Here is a 15,877-nt window from a genome sequence, read left to right as displayed (position 1 = left end):
TAGTAGAATATATTGTGTGGTAATCAGACTTGTGTATGCTTTCCACTATTTCAGAACAACCGTTAGATGTGAAGACTGCACGTCAAGTCACAAATAGTTAGGACTGAGGCAACAGAAATGACGGGTGAGTGATAAAGGAATCATTTTAGATAACCAAGGAAATGGAAGAGTTATTAACACCTAAGCAGGGAGCATTACCAGCAAAACTTACCATTTCAATTTGTGCAGTCAATTTTACTGTATAATCTGTCTTTAACTTTTGATTTTAACCTCTTTTCCATCAGTAGCAGTTGCATCATCCCAAAAGAATATAATAAACAACAAAAAGAATCAACAAATTGAGATGTGAAAAGATAGACAATGTCATTATTTTAACTAAACTACCATCAATATGTTTTGCCTTAGTTGAGGAGAGTAAGGTCTGTTGTTGCTTCTTCTGCCTGGATTCTCTCCTCATCTCCATAGCTATTGGTATTTTTACTTCTTGTTTTCTCAAAAATTAGATTAGTGTAATGAACAAATTTAGAAGCAAACTAAGACAGAGTAGAGAGAGTGTGTAGTAAATTTTTGAGAGAATTGAAGTGTAGCTCATAGTATTATGCATAACAAATTGTTATAAGTAACATCAAAGAGGTAAGTAGAAATTCATTAGCTAAGAGTAAGAATCATATCAAACATAACCAGCCTAGTTAAAATGTGGAAGTTTGGGTGCTCGAGCCTGTCCTTTCCTCAATCAATATAGCCAACCATCGCAAGGTGAGGATGGTCCTGAAGTTTCAGCTGCCAGAGAAGATGAGAAATGATCATAATTAATTAATTTTTTTAAAAAAACTACACAATTATGAACGTCCTTAGTGGTAGAAAAAATACCTCGTATTTATTGCAACCGTAGGACATATATTTTGGAAAACTTCTTTGTAAACAATATTTTTAATGAACACAAGGTCTTCTATGTCGTTGTCAGCATTCAGTATGGTTAATTCTTGTCTTGTTGTTACTCTGGAGACAGCTACATATAATTGTCCATGGGTGAATACTTGTTTCGGAAGGTACAATCCAACATGGTTTAGGGATTGTCCTTGACTTTTATTGATTGTCATGGCAAAACATGGCGCTAAAGGAAGTTATCGTCTCTTAAGCTTGAATGGCCACTTTGAATCATTAGGTGACATAATTATTCTTGGGATTGTGACTCTCGAGCCAATGTTTTTTCCAGAAATGATGTTTGCGCTGGCGGACCATTTGCCGAGATCCATGGCAATCAATCTTGTTCCATTGCATAGGCCTTCACTTTGGTTTAGGTTTCTGAGAAGCATAACTGGGGTACCTACTTTTAAATGTACATCATGATTAGGGATTCCAGGGAACCGTAAGCTGTTCAAAAATTCAGTTGGGTACAACAGATCTTCATCATTAGTATTCACACTTGCTTTACACACATTGTCTGAGCTAAAATATGTTCTTCCTTCACCTGGTAGCATTTTCATAATTGTATCATTCAACTCATGAACCATTTTATTTTTTGGCGTTAGTATTGCTCTTTCTTTCAAATATGTTGGGTCATTGTACTTCTGCAAGAGGGATGGGTAAACTGCCTCGACAATTGATCCGATTGGATCATTGGATGGTTTGATACATACATCAGGAGGTAATTTAATAAGTTCCTTATTAATATCATCGTAAAATGAGCCATCTCCAATTTGTAGCAACCATTTGTCAAAAGTCGATATTTTAGCAGCCTCAGAATCACTTACTCTTCCACTATAGAGACGCATATTTTGCTTCAACTCATAAATTGTGAAAAATAGCCACAAGTAAGAGGAGTTTAGTGACGTATCAACAATATCAGCTCGTGTACCCTTTGGAATTACTGGTAGTATTTGACGAAAATCACCACCAAATACAATTGTAAGGCCTCCAAAAGATTTGTCAGAGCTATTTTCATACCTCACTCGGAGGATATCTCTCAAGGTTTTGTCTAAGGCTTCAAAACAAAATTTATTTGCCATTGGCGCTTCATCCCAAATGATCAAGGAAGTTTTCAAGAGAAGTTCAGCTAATTGACTGCCTTGTTTTATTTCACAAGTTGACTCTGAGCTAACATCCAAAGGAATATGAAACCGTGAATGAGTTGTCCTACCATTTGGTAATAACAAAGCAGCTATTCCAGAAGTAGCAACAGTGAGAACTATTCTTGATTGTGATCTTATCTTGGCTATTATTGTATTCCATAGAAATGTCTTCCCAGTACCACCATGTCCACTTATAAATAATAAACGGCCTTCTTCCTTCTCAACTGAATTTATTATTGCTTCATACGCTGACTTTTGGCGAGCATTTAACAGAGCGAATGATTGGTCATGCACTATCTTTAGAGCATCTTTGTCATACTCTAGCTCCTCGTTGATAAGACGATTTCCGGCATTATTTAGTAAAGCTGAATCTGGGAGTGGCATTCTATCTATGTCTTTCAAACTTTTTCCCATCTTCAATAGGATGCTTTCAATCTCAAATAATGTATATGCTTCAAGTTGTTTTTTTGTCAACTGTAAATCTTTCAATCGAAATCTCTTTCTCTGTAATGATATTATATCTTCTGATAAAATCTCAAAGTTGGTATTCCAAATTTTTCTATAATCAGTTACTTGACTGTGAATAAGTATCGTCACAAAGAGATTTCTCAACTCATTTCTTGTTACCCAAAGTGCAGCCTCAGCCAAGCAATCATTCCACTCTTTATCATCTTCTAGTAATCCTAAAGCGTAGCATGCATCTTTATAATTGTCATGCGTTACTCCATTTATTCTTCTAATGCTTTCAAATGAAGTGCATCCTTTGACAAAATTAAGCAGCATTCTCATGTAAAAATGTTCTCCAATTGCAGGATGTGCAAAGTAAATTCTACCAACTACGTTGCCATTTCTCCTTTTGGTCCAAGTTTTGTCTCTTGAATTCCAGACAAAATGTGTAGGAAAATCAGAATATGTGAGCTCTCGTGCCTCAGTGTATTTTTTGTTTGCCTCAAACCATTCCGTGAATTTTGTTACTTCAATGCCTGGTGTACTAAGAACACTTTCTGCTCGCCTTTCTTCTTCGAATATTATTGAATTTTGTCCTTCTAAATGAAATGGCAATCGCTCAACTGATGGCTCTCTGTGGTGTATGTCAAATTTAAAGATCCTCCAGCAAGCTTCTATAGCTGATATGTATCTGCAGTCTAGATATCTTTTAATCTCATCAATTTCTACACCGGTATCTGTACATTCTACAGTTGTTGTTGCTCTATTGGATCCTTTATTGACATATTTGAACAGGTACTTCACCGACGTTGAGTAATTGCATAGCTCAACATTTATATTTGCATCAAATTTGACAATCAAATTCCTATTGTAAGGTACGACATATCTGTTGTCTAATAAGACACCATTTTTCTTGACCTGAGTACCTGTGTTCCTTCTCTTATAAATTGGAAATCCATCTGCATCAAAAGTTGTTCTATCGTTGAATTTTTTCGGAAAATGCTTGGTACACTTTCCTTGCTTCATACATGGGCAATGGCGATTGAGTTCTCCACAGGGTCCGTGCATATGAAGTTCTTGATGGCATTATAACCGTCAGGATCAACCTCCAGATTAGGTATTTTTGCTACTATTAATTTATCAATATGGTCTGTGGAGGGACTCTTTAATGTGGGATGCATGAAGAGCAGTATATGTGCGTGAGGCAGTCCTCTTTTCTGAAACTCAATTGTATATAGACCTACAGAATTAATGGTATATGGTGATAGTTAGGATGGAAGTAAATTAATAATCATACCATCATTTATTTAGAATATAAAGCTGACTTTCTTTTTAAATATTCATCAAAGTAGTACTTTTAAATTCCTATTAATAGTTTATTACGAAGACTTATAATTCTGTTAACTAAATCAAACCTTAATTTTGTTTTTTGTTGTGAATCTATTGAGAATATATTTCTTCGTACTTGAGAAGGATAAAGCAAACAAATTAAAGATAAAAGTAAACAAACATATTATTAAGGTCAAAGATGACCATATATTATTATATATATGCAAGGGGAGGTTTAATCATAGTGAAATGTCTAAAAACATAAATTCTTTAGGATAAAATAAAATTTGTTTTCATGATACAGATTTAACTGCAAAAAAGACATATTACTAATACTCATTTCATGCTAATTTATTGATAGATGAGTGATGCCTGCAATGAGTATGTAATGATGAGGAACTTACAGGCGATTATTTTCCCAAAGTGTTGTTGCCTTTTCAAATCTTGCATTAGCTGGAACAATTTTATTTGAAAAACTCTGCATATGATGTCAACTCGGCTATCATCCCCCTCTTGGTTACTTAAGCGGAGCATTTTATTTATTTCTGGCCACTTTGGGTTGCAAGTGAAAGTAAGGAAAAAATCCGGATATCCAGCCCACCTACAAATTGCCATGGCATCTTGATAGTTTTGTGCCCTATATCGGAGTCCCCCAGTGTGTGATGAAGGCAATATAATAGTTTTTCCTACCATTGAACAATCAGAATCACCTCTAAGAACAACATCCATTAATCCAGCGGAAAGAACAACTCTGAGGTTTTTTTGATTATTTCGGATATAGCTGAATCTTTCTTCTTCTATTGCCATGTAACCGTCAATGATGTACTGCTGCAATAGTCTGCCTGCTAGTAGAAGAGTTTGTACCTCATTAAGTCTTTGTTGTATCGTGAAACAATAGAATTGTCTCATTGTTAATTTTTCTCGCTTGGAATTTCTGTTGTTTACGTATGCCAAAAGAATTCCTAGTCTATATCCGTCTTCGCCATATGGGTGTATTAATGGGTATGTCATAGACATGAAACTTGGGTGTAAATCTGTGATTCTTTGAAGTCCCTTTTTCCGATGTTCTACAATAACATCTCGTTTGAAGTTTTCTTCAGTAAGATCACCAACGATTAATCCTGCAACTTCAGAGGCTGTGGGTATATTGTATTGTTGACCATCTCTTGTCCTATCAGATAGTAGCCGTAGACGGAACACAGATTCTGGATGCTCTCTATATCTATCCCTAGCCATCCTAAATGTTTTTACCAAAATGTTATGCTCATCTAACATTTGAAATAATTCATGAACAACCTTGGGATCAATATCTTCTTGCAACAGCCAACTCATTCTGTTACTTATCTCATTTTCAGTGTCGTATATATAAAGCTGAGCAAACTGTGGCTTCTTCCCAATTTCTGGTAGCAAAGAGCCTATGTGATGGTAATTCTGACCGCTCATCCTGAAAACATACGGCCCCTTCGAACGATTAATAGATCCATCAATTCGCCCCCTATATATGTGAATGCGAACATCGAGTTATAAGCCCTGATATTTTTTCGAAAGTTGATACCTAGTTGTCCAGAAACTGTTCCCAAAAGATATTTGAGATAGTGTGGTGGTTCAGTCAGTAACGGTAGCCGTACGCAGCCTTCCGAACAACACAATGAGAATTTAGGGTATGATGTCTGTGTATTTTTTCTTGTTCGTTTTTCATACCACAAAATAGCACCACAATATTGGCATGTGTACGTAGGGGGGCCAAAATTCCAAGTTGTTGCATAATGACCTGTCAAGTTCAAATTTTGTAATATCAATATAAGTATGCTATACTTAGATTATGATGCGATTTTTCTATCTTTCCACATCAACAAAAATTAAAAGTAACAACTTTGGCACTATTGTTAAGGAATAAAGCTTGGTAAAGAATAACATACCATTTTTTTGAGGCAACACATGTCTCCCTTCGAAGTTGATTAACTTCATAAATTTTGTGAATCTTCTCACCAAGTATAGAAACAGAACTATTTTCTTTCTTGGGTGATACTTGTATTTCTTTTCAACTAATGAGACTTTTCGCTTTATTCTCGCAAACTTGAATCTACAATTTCTGATTACACTTAATTCCTCGTTCTTTCGGTTGCATTGTACTGTTGATGAAAATCTCTTCAATTTTATTTTTAACATCCTTTCTTGCCGAGCTAAAACTGGCAAAAGCTGCTGTAGTAGGGTAATCTCTAACGGAATATTCACTGACGCACTAAATTCTTTAACAGTAGCAGATACCAATTCCATTTAATCTGCTATGAAATTTTGAAAGAGTAAAATATATCAAAATAACATGTAAAAGAGAATATTCATGAAAAAGAATATGATATAAATAGAAGATATGAATATTGGAAGTGCAAATCTAAAGTGAACTAACCTGGTGATGAAATTGGAATTGGAATTAAATGGGGTATAGTGAACGAATTTGCTTATGTGTTATGTTTTGTAAGATAGTTTAAACAAAATACACACCTTCCTTGGATGTGCTAATGCTTGAACTTCTAGAGAAAACAGAATGCATGTTTGGTTGGTTGAAGAGTTTGAAGAAGATGAGTATAATCTGGTATAAGGAAAATAAAAAAAAAGAATTAGGGATTTGTCTTTTTGTTATTTAGTAGGAGAGTACCGTTAAAGATTTGGTGGTACAAAAGTAACAGTTGACGTGGGGTTGAGGGATTTAGTGGTGTATCATAAATATCTTCTTAATTGTGAATCATGTGATGGTTATATGTTGTAGTTGAAATCTATATAGATTATTATTTTCTTTTGCGTTGTTATGCCTTTATGTTAAATGCAATTCCAATAGCAGCCTAATTAAAGTTAAAGGGTGCAAATTGATAGAGCAAATGCATAGCAACAACCACAGCAGCTGAGCCCATATCCACTAAATTCTACTGCCTACCAAAAAGTACATTCCTAGGCTGCTTCACCAGAAAACAAAATTCTGTTAAAGCTCGATTCTTTTTCATTTTCTGATATCGACGTCGACGTTGCATTTACAACTGCCATTACTCTTCTGCTAATTCTAACTTTTCTTTCCAGTCTATGGCCATTCCACTTGTTAAGTACGCTTGTTGTTGTTGTCTTATATGATAGAGTATTTATATTATTTGTTGGTTGAGCAGGGGAGAAGCTTCTCGCCGGCCTATGAATTGGTGCTCATCAATTTTACTGAAGAATTCAATCCTCATTTCAGAATCATATAAATATCAACATTGTTTTGTTGTGTCTCTTTTGACTTGGTTAATGGATGCAATTTGAAATGTGCATTTCAATTAAGTGACTATTAGCTTTGGGGACAGAGTTATACTAAGTTTTACTAATTATTCAACTCTTAAACTGGTTTTTCGCTTTGGGACAAAAAATAGACGAAGTAAATAAATTATCAAAGGATTGTTTCATCAAGAGACTTTATCCATCACGTACAGTAATTATGTTTTCTTGATGAATTCAATACACCTAAATTGAAGGAGAAGCGGCAACATTCGCTCCAAAACCATGAGTTTCCAATTTAACCGTCATTGCACCGAAAATATAAGTTACCAATCTAATAAATGGATTATATCTGCAAGAAACTACTATGGTACCATAACAAAGAGGTAGAAATCAAATCAAAATAAACTTCAGGACATAGTTGACAAACCGAGCTCAAGTTTTTCAGTGAAGAAGCCGGCACTTTTCATATTCTAAAGTGGTGTGAATGACCAACAACTTTGACAGGGTTCTTCACAGTCTTACAAACAACCAAACAAAAAGCTAAAAAGAGGACCAAATAGTTTTATTTAAGCACACACAATATGCTATAACCAACACTAAAGACTCTACTATTTGATTTGTTGGTATCTTCATCACTAAATTCATCGTCGTCTATGATTATGTTTCTTCTCTTTCTATTCTTAACCCATCATTGACATGTTGATCTTCATCAGAGTCTTCCAAGTTATCGAATGAGACATCAGCAGCCTGTTTGGTTTTGAAAAAGAAAAGTTCACATACCTATTAAACATGTCCAATTTTAAATCTGAAAAAGATAGTTTATTCACATACCTATTACATTGTAAAGCAGCTTACCTTTTTTTTTTTTAATTAATCTTTTTGTCTTCTGCTCCTTTGGTTCATTTTCATCCTCCAATAAGCTTTTTCCCTGCAAAAACAACAAAAACTTATATATATATATATATATATGAAAGTCCAATATAATTATGGATTAAAAGTTTCATATACACAGTACCTTCTTATCTTTCCTCGATTGGTATTGTATTTCCAAATTCTCAACTGGAACGAAAACCTTTGATACGGTAAAATTTTCAAGCCCCTCTTGCAAATTATAATTGTTTAATTTTAGCTTGAAAATAAATTCTTTTTTGCAAAGGCTTTGGATTTGGATAGGTACATCATTGTTATCTAATGGCAGCCTGTTTAACAACTTGTGGGTTGATGTATCAAGTAGCTTCTCTGCAACAAGATTAAATAGGACAACACTGCTCTCCCCAGTTTTATTTTTGACTTTTAGGTGTATCTTATACCTTGATTTACATAATAAGTTAGTTTAAATAATAACATGAATCAAATTCACATTAGAGATTGGTTCCTTACTTCACCAAAGGAAACTTGCATTCTTTGTTACAAATATGGCAATTATAGACACTATTTTCAGCTTCGATCTTCTTTGAGCATGCATTGCATGAAATATAGTACCAACCAAAATGGTTGTCTATTTTTGTAATCTCTCCCCTCATGGTAACAATGTATTCCTACCATTTAAAAAATTATGTATTAGAAGCATATTACAATTTTGAGAAACAGAAAACTTAAGAAGCAAAATAGTGAAAGAACCTCTAATTCAGGACCCAGTCGCAATCCAACAACTCCTTGATGTTCATCTTGTTAAAAGACATCTCTTCCTCAATCGGAATGCTATTAACATTAGAACGTTCAATAGTTTGTACTCCAGCAGAGACGGTTGCAAACATTTGGATCAAAGAAGTTATGTAGTCTACATTGAGATTTATATATATTTTGCTTGCGTAGCTGGTGGCGAAGCTAACCTCACCTATTGATAATGAATGCAATAATGAATAGTTTTATTCTAATATTCAAAGTAACAGAGTATATAACTTTAATCATTAAATCTAAAACAATTACCACGGAATTCTTTAACTGCTGTAGCGGTTACTATCACGATATACATGCCAGAATCATTCTTGTACAAATAAGGATTGAATTTCTCACCAAATTCTTCCCATAAAGTAATTTTTGCTTTGACAGAACTACAACAGAAATATGGATTGAGGAAGAGGCATTGAAACATAATAGGAAATGAAAGTTCTGGAGGATTTACAAATTAAACAAACATAAAATGAAAAGCGACTCACTAATCAGTAACAATTTGAATGTCCCTTTTTTTCCACCTCGAGCCAACAATCTCCATGTCTCCAACTCCGCACAAACAGCCCACCACATTTTCAAATGAAGAGCATAAAGTAGTTATTTAAGAATCACATGGATATTTAAAAAAAAGATAGCAAAAATTATAATGAATATACCTGATAACACAGTGTTATTGTTCACCCTTGAGTCGATCATATCTGATGTGATAAACTGAAATCCATTTAGGAATACTAACAATATCTTCTTCTAGACTCTTGACGGCAGTTTTAAGTAAGAAATTAATTTTAAAATTACTTTCAATAGGCCTATATCCACCACTACTTTCAACAACTTTGAAGTTCTTGATAACAGACAAAGAACCTTCCTTAAACTTGTTATATAGTTTCTTGTTGATTGTAGCATGCATCAAATTTTCCTGATAAAAGAAAAGAGTTAAGTATTTTGAGGTTAAAAGCTACAAAGAGAATCTACATATAAAAGATTAAGAATCATATATGTACCTTTTCGTCAATAAAGATCATATCCAAGCCAATTAACTCTCCATTTTTCTTGGGATTAAAAGAATCCCACATTCTACAAATTCTAACCCTTATCAACCAATCATCCCTCCGAAGACCCAACTCTGAGAGAAAAGAATATACCATTCTAAGAAAATAATGAGAAGTAAGAGAAAGCAAGCAAGTTACAGTATGAACAACAGTCATCACCATCTATATATAGTTTATCAAAATAGAGTATCAGTAGACACAAGATTAATCATCAATTTAATAATCAGAAATTAATACACATTAAATATCATTGTAATTAGAAATTATGAGGATGAATGGAGAATTATTAGGAGAAGATAGTTGGAAAAATTAAACGGCTATACCACGCCATGAACTGAAGAAAGACTTGGAATTTTACCTTAGATGAAGCTCTGACCTTTGAGGGAAGAGTTCGTACATGTGCACTTTTATTGTGTAAGGATAAAACAAAACGGCTATTGGGCCTGTTTAGTAGCATTTATTATTTTTAGTAGTGGGCTAATAAATAACTTTTACAAATAAATGGAGTGAAGGAGTGAAATAACAGGAAAAATTCAAAAAAAATTAGAAAAAAGATAAATCTGAAAGCTGGCTATACAGGCATGCCACATCAGCTGGCCAATTTCCAAATATATATATATATATATATATATATATATATAGATGTGCGTAAATTGTCTCGGATACCACACTGACCCGGATACCACACCTATAAAAATGCACAGTGAATAGAGCAAGTTGGTGCATTAAATGAAGAGGCAAGAGAGAAGATGAACAAACTTCACTTAAATGCAGCACAACGGCCAGAAAGGGACAATATATTGCATCTCAGTGCGGAAACCCCAATATAACATTTATAAAAACCTCATATTTGTTTCTTTTTTGGGGGTTATTTTTGTATATATATCAAATCAATTAGGCTCCAAAATTAACATTCAACAAATCTCAGATGTTGTGGTTGAATTGCTAATGACCTTTTTTTAAATATTAATGTTGTGGTTCTAAATTTTTGTTTACTATCTATCTGTATTGTATATTCTTTGAGATTCTTCTACAATATCCTATAATTACTAGCATTAAGAATAATAATATTTGCCTAACATTTCCTATATTTTGTTAAACGATTAATACTAACCAATTAGCAAAGTAAGGGTAAATTTGACAAAAAAAAAAGATAAGAAAAGACTTCTGGTCTCTTTTTATTTCAAAGTAAAATATTTTAAAGCAAAATTATTATATCAAAATGAAGTACTCCCTCCCTCCGGTCACTTTTACTTGGCATGTATACTAAAAATATATGTTCACTTTTACTTGGCACTTTACGCATATCAAGAGAAGACAACAAATTTTTTCATGTTTTACCCATAGTATTTATTACTCATTTCAAATTATTTTCTCAAATCCAATAAAATATGCATCAATTAATCTGAGTATCATAGTAAATTATACACTTCATTTATTATTTCTTAAGGGACGTGAAAAGTCAAAAGGTGCCAAGTAAAAGTGACTGGAGGGAGTACATAATATTTTTGTATTATGTGGATTTATTATGAAATATCACTCATTTTGAGAAAATATAAAAAAATTATAGTACTTCTTATTAAGAGTCTCCAATTAAGCTCTTTATGGAAGGAGACAAATTTAGGGTATGTTCATAAGATAGTAATTAGTTGGAAAAAAAATAAGATAGTAGTAATTAACAAACGATTGTAATTAAATGATACTTATACTATAGATGAAGGGTTCTTTCTCCCACGTTCAATTAGTTTGTCATTATAAGTCGTGGTTGACCATGGGCCACATATTCTGGTCAACCTTTCAATTTCTGGGGCTTTTGACACAGATTTGTTCACATTACGGAAGACAAATAATTAATATCAATTCCCATGCCTTATCTTTAAATTTTGGTCATCGTATTCATACAATATGACTATCTAAAGATAGGGACTAGGAACTTTATCATGTCAGCAATTTTTTAACTCGCTTTCACCATTTTTGTCGAGAAAAAGTACTTTGTGATATCATGTGACATCATTATGTAAAGTTTACTACTACTAGCATAATTAAGCCACAAAACATAATATTTGTTCCAATTACACCTTCATAACCCCAAATATCCAAATTCATTACAGTTCCCTTAGTGATGCTTCAATAACCCTAGTATGAACTGGTTATTTCTAAACGAGTCAAGAAAAGTATAACAAACAAATCATGTCTCTATATTGGATCAAGATTCAAGAACACGATCAGAAGGAACTCAGAGAAACAAAGCCACAACCAGAAGCGGATGTAACCTTTCGGCTACGAATTCAATTGATTTGGATAAGGAGTACGAATTTATATGTAAAAATTTACTAAAATCTCCACAAGTATTAGATTTGAACTTATAATTTTACAGTATAATGAGTTCAATACTAAAAATCTTAAAAACTGAACCCATAAAATTTAAATCCTGAATCCTCACCTGCCCACAACTTCGAGAAAAGAGGTGCTCGATCTTCTATTTTTTGATTAGGAAAAAGTGAAAAGATTTTATCGTTAAACTCAAATTAAGGGCTAATTTTAATTCTAACATGAACTTATACAGTCTGTTTGATCGACCAAACGCCGCCTTTCTCTCCTTGGACATTTTGATTTGTAACTTGAATTGCTTGCCGATCAAAGATCAGATTCCGAGGTAAAGCAGCCTTAATTTAGCAACCCTTTCTAGAAAAAAAAGAATAATAGTTTGAAAAAGAAATAAAAAATATATAGTTAAAGAAAATAATGCTATTTAGTTTTACCTTCTAGAAAAGATAACATTCTTGGTTCATTATATTCAAGAGTTGAAAAGTGATAGGGGAAGCATCTCTTAGGAGCAGAGGCGGAGCCAGAATTTCAAGCTTATGGGTTCGAAATTTTAATCGTTTTAAGTTATTGGATTCTAAATTAATAATTTATACATATTCAATGGATTTTTTAAGATAAATACAGGGTTCGAACCAAAACTACTGGGTTCGGCCGAACCCGTTGGCTACACTCTAGCTCCACCCCTGCTTAGGAGTTGAGAACTAAGTACGAATTTTCTGCATTTATTATTTAATAAAGTCTTATACTTCAAGGCATGCAACTTTTAGCCAAAAAAAATGGACATTTACAAATATGGTTCTCATTAAAGGTCAAAATAATGTAATTTCAATTCGAAGTTGTCCTCCTTTAAAAAAAATCTATTTTTAAGGTAAATAATAATTGTATTGCTACTAGCTTTATAAAAGTAGAATGTCTAAGTCCCAATTTTTCGCAATATTCAGTACGATTATAACTAATATAGGTTAATGGTATAAAACCGTCAATAGGCGTATATGAAAGGGGAAAAGTTAAAATTGCTGAAGATTCTATTCATATCATTATGTCCACTTTTATTGAGCGTATACATTTCAGCCAACAGTTTAATAGGCTACACATCTAAATTATTTAATTCGAAAGAGAAATGTTGAATCTCATTTTATGACTTTAAATGCTTCCTATACTATTTTGGAAATAAGTGTGTTGCATATGGTTTTCAACTCGAAAGTGACAAAACTTTGACATTAATTTTCTTGATTACATGTTTCTATAATTTGGAATTAAAAAAAATAGTCACGTATAAGTAATGTTTTTCCTTTCACTTCTAAATAGGAGTAATTATTATCTTTAGTTAACGAATTGTGGCGGATATTGTTGATGAAGGGAGCATCTTATATGAAGTATAACACAAGCATTTTCATCCCTTACATTACATACACCTATTTCCGGAGATCATGCATAATTTGCTAACTTCCCAAACATATATTTCATAGTGATCTCTTGGTTATTCTCATTTATTACTCGTATTATTATCTTAGTACTTGTTAAGTCCCACATTGACAATGAAGGAGCACTAATAGAAATCCGCTAATTTGCGACCAGGAAAAGCGACCAAAGTTGGTCGCTTATTGGCCACAAAGCGATCAAACAAACCTGGTCGATATTAAGCTGGTCTTTTTACCTTAGGGACCAAATATTCCGGTAAAGAAAAAAGCGACCAACTTTGGTCGCCTTATTATTTTAATAATATAAATTTGACAACCAAAATTGGTCTCCACAGGTAAATTACGTTTTTTTATTTATTATTAATAAAAAAAAAGCGACCAACTTTGGTCTAAAAAGAAAATATTATTTTTTAAAATCTGGATATTAGAGAGCAAAGTTGGTCGCTTTAGTATTAATTTTTTTAATTTTTTTTAAAATAAGCGACCAAAGTTGATCGCCAAATGGAAGAATTAATTATTTTTTAATTGTAGGCAACCAACGTTGGTTGCTATATTTTCAGAAATTATTTTTTTTTTTAAATGGAATGGCGACCAACTTTGGTCGCTTTTTGAAAAATCTGGGTTCAATGGCGACAAAGGTTGTGCCATTTACCAGAAATTTGTTTTTTTCCAGGGAAAAGCGACCAACTAGCGACCAAAGTTGGTCGCTTTTCTTGGTATATTTTTGGTAGAAAATGCCTGTATTGGCAGCTACACCGCCTGCCAGCTTACCAAAAATCCTAAATAGGCATTTTATGCCAACAACAACAACAATAAACAACAACAACATTAAAACTAACAAACTATAAAGTTCAATAGAAGTAACACATTAAGCTAATCAAACTAAGTTAATTGTTATTACAAGTCCATTCGAAAATCGATTGTATTTGTCTAGTTAAAAGTGTATAAAAGTCAAGGATTGTTTTGTACAGCATTATCATCACCGTTTGATGAACTTTCACCAAGACGGTATCCAAAAGGGTGTACTTGTCTAGGATGGGAAGAACAATCACGGAGAGGACGGGAGGAATGAGCACGGGGAAGGCGAGCTTCTGGCGATGAGTCACGAGACCGGGGAATCAGAAAACTGCCAGAAGCTAAGAGAGATTTGATCTGCTCTTGCATGCCAATGTACTGAGCATCTTTAATCTTTTCTCTCTCCTTGGCGGCTTCTAGCTCGGATGTGAGCTTTGTCACAGTCTCCCGCATAGAGGAGAGGCTCTCCCCATCAAGTTGCTCGGCTTGCGAGGATGTCCCTATTCCTTGCATTCCACACTTATAGCGATGGAATTTCTTAGTAGGAAGCCCGTATACCTTCCCCCATTTTGGACCCCCAGCAGCCTGCATCCAGATTCTTTCAGCATCCTCGTCCGAAGGTTGGATTGGGTCGCCCGACTCACTAGGGGGCTGACTGCGTATGAATTCCTCCACTTTAGCTATGAAGCGACCCTATAAGAAAAATTACATTGAATTAGTATTTCAAATTTATATAAAAGTAAATCAAAATACTTAATGAAAAGTGAAAACTTACATGTACAGTCGAGGCTCGACCCTCGACCCACCTTTCTTGATCCGTCTCTTTCTTCTTCTTTACAATATGAGTCTCCTTGAATAGCTCATCTTGGTTCATCGGACGCCCCAACTTCTTCTCCTGAAAACTCATAAATTTTAGTTAATAAACAGAATAGATATACTTTGAAAATTAAAATAAATTAAGCAATTACGAACCATTCTTCTCTTTATTGTCCCTAGGCTGATTGTACCTCCAGTGTGCAAGGATCCTCCCTTCTCAGATGCACGGGCTTTCTTTCCTTTTTCGCTCTTCTCTAAGAACTCTGCGGTAAGTCATTGCCATTGCAAATCCTCCCATAAATTCTGAAGCAACTAGCCAGGCTTCTGGTTCAACGTTCTAGCTTTGGAGAAACAATGCGACAACCGCTTGCGAGCTTTGAGATGAAAATTTGCAGCCACATCCGCGCTATAGCGGTGTTCCCATACACACTTGCTCTGTATTTCAAAAGTTAAGTATTGTATGGAAATATCATAAATTCTATATTCGATATATTATACTTAGCTTTTGTTAGCTAATAATTATTTAAAAGTTAAGTGCATTAACTGCTTAAAATATAGTATATAGTATATTAGTGCATTAGCTAATATATATATATATATAAGCTTTTATCGAATATATATAAAAGCTATATTCGATATAATATTAGCTAATGTACTAATACTTAGTGCATAGTATAGTGTAAGTATATATATATATAAG

At 33.7% G+C, this 15,877-nt stretch overlaps 3 protein-coding genes across 6 annotated transcripts; all 3 read right to left on the bottom strand.

The window, feature by feature from the left end:
• Positions 1-1,124: 1,124 nt before the first annotated feature.
• LOC104249270 (uncharacterized) lies at positions 1,125-3,545 on the bottom strand. Its single transcript, XM_009805660.2, has one exon. The coding sequence runs from the start codon at positions 3,543-3,545 to the stop codon at positions 1,125-1,127; it is 2,421 nt and encodes an 806-aa protein (XP_009803962.2).
• A 596-nt stretch (positions 3,546-4,141) lies between these two features.
• LOC138869778 (uncharacterized) lies at positions 4,142-5,291 on the bottom strand. Its single transcript, XM_070147446.1, has 2 exons — positions 4,253-5,291; positions 4,142-4,158 (listed from the first exon to the last, which is right to left on the bottom strand). The coding sequence occupies exons 1-2, from the start codon at positions 5,289-5,291 to the stop codon at positions 4,142-4,144; spliced, it is 1,056 nt and encodes a 351-aa protein (XP_070003547.1).
• A 2,153-nt stretch (positions 5,292-7,444) lies between these two features.
• On the bottom strand, positions 7,445-10,252 carry LOC104249266 (replication protein A 70 kDa DNA-binding subunit D-like). Of its 4 annotated transcripts, XM_070159066.1 has the most exons (10): positions 10,176-10,252; positions 9,770-9,891; positions 9,564-9,684; positions 9,254-9,479; positions 9,024-9,148; positions 8,715-8,931; positions 8,475-8,632; positions 8,110-8,404; positions 7,950-8,022; positions 7,445-7,841 (listed from the first exon to the last, which is right to left on the bottom strand). In XM_070159066.1, the coding sequence occupies exons 7-10, from the start codon at positions 8,615-8,617 to the stop codon at positions 7,834-7,836; spliced, it is 519 nt and encodes a 172-aa protein (XP_070015167.1). In that variant the 5' UTR covers positions 8,618-8,632; positions 8,715-8,931; positions 9,024-9,148; positions 9,254-9,479; positions 9,564-9,684; positions 9,770-9,891; positions 10,176-10,252; the 3' UTR covers positions 7,445-7,833. The 4 variants fall into 4 exon arrangements, 1 of the variants encoding a protein (XP_070015167.1); XR_011402693.1 differs by having other exon boundaries at positions 8,110-8,166; positions 9,254-9,684; XR_011402694.1 differs by having other exon boundaries at positions 8,110-8,153; positions 9,254-9,684.
• Between the last annotated feature and the right edge of the window lie 5,625 nt (positions 10,253-15,877).

Source organism: Nicotiana sylvestris, chromosome 1 (assembly GCF_000393655.2).
Source record: "Nicotiana sylvestris chromosome 1, ASM39365v2, whole genome shotgun sequence".
In the NCBI taxonomy this organism is placed as follows: domain Eukaryota; kingdom Viridiplantae; phylum Streptophyta; class Magnoliopsida; order Solanales; family Solanaceae; genus Nicotiana; species Nicotiana sylvestris.
This window is presented reverse-complemented; position numbering and strand designations above follow the sequence as displayed.

What these genes read in the sequence shown, in the direction of transcription:
- LOC104249270 (XM_009805660.2), bottom strand. Translation starts at nt 3,545, where the DNA reads ATGAAGCAAGGAAAGTGTACCAAGCATTTTCCGAAAAAATTCAACGAT.
- LOC138869778 (XM_070147446.1), bottom strand. Translation starts at nt 5,291, where the DNA reads ATGAGCGGTCAGAATTACCATCACATAGGCTCTTTGCTACCAGAAATT.
- LOC104249266 (XM_070159066.1), bottom strand. Translation starts at nt 8,617, where the DNA reads ATGAGGGGAGAGATTACAAAAATAGACAACCATTTTGGTTGGTACTAT. An exon ending in TGCAAGTTTCCTTTGGTGAA is followed by an intron (nt 8,405 to 8,474) that starts GTAAGGAACCAA and finishes ATGTAAATCAAG; the next exon opens with GTATAAGATACACCTAAAAG. An exon ending in AATCGAGGAAAGATAAGAAG is followed by an intron (nt 8,023 to 8,109) that starts GTACTGTGTATA and finishes TTGTTTTTGCAG; the next exon opens with GGAAAAAGCTTATTGGAGGA.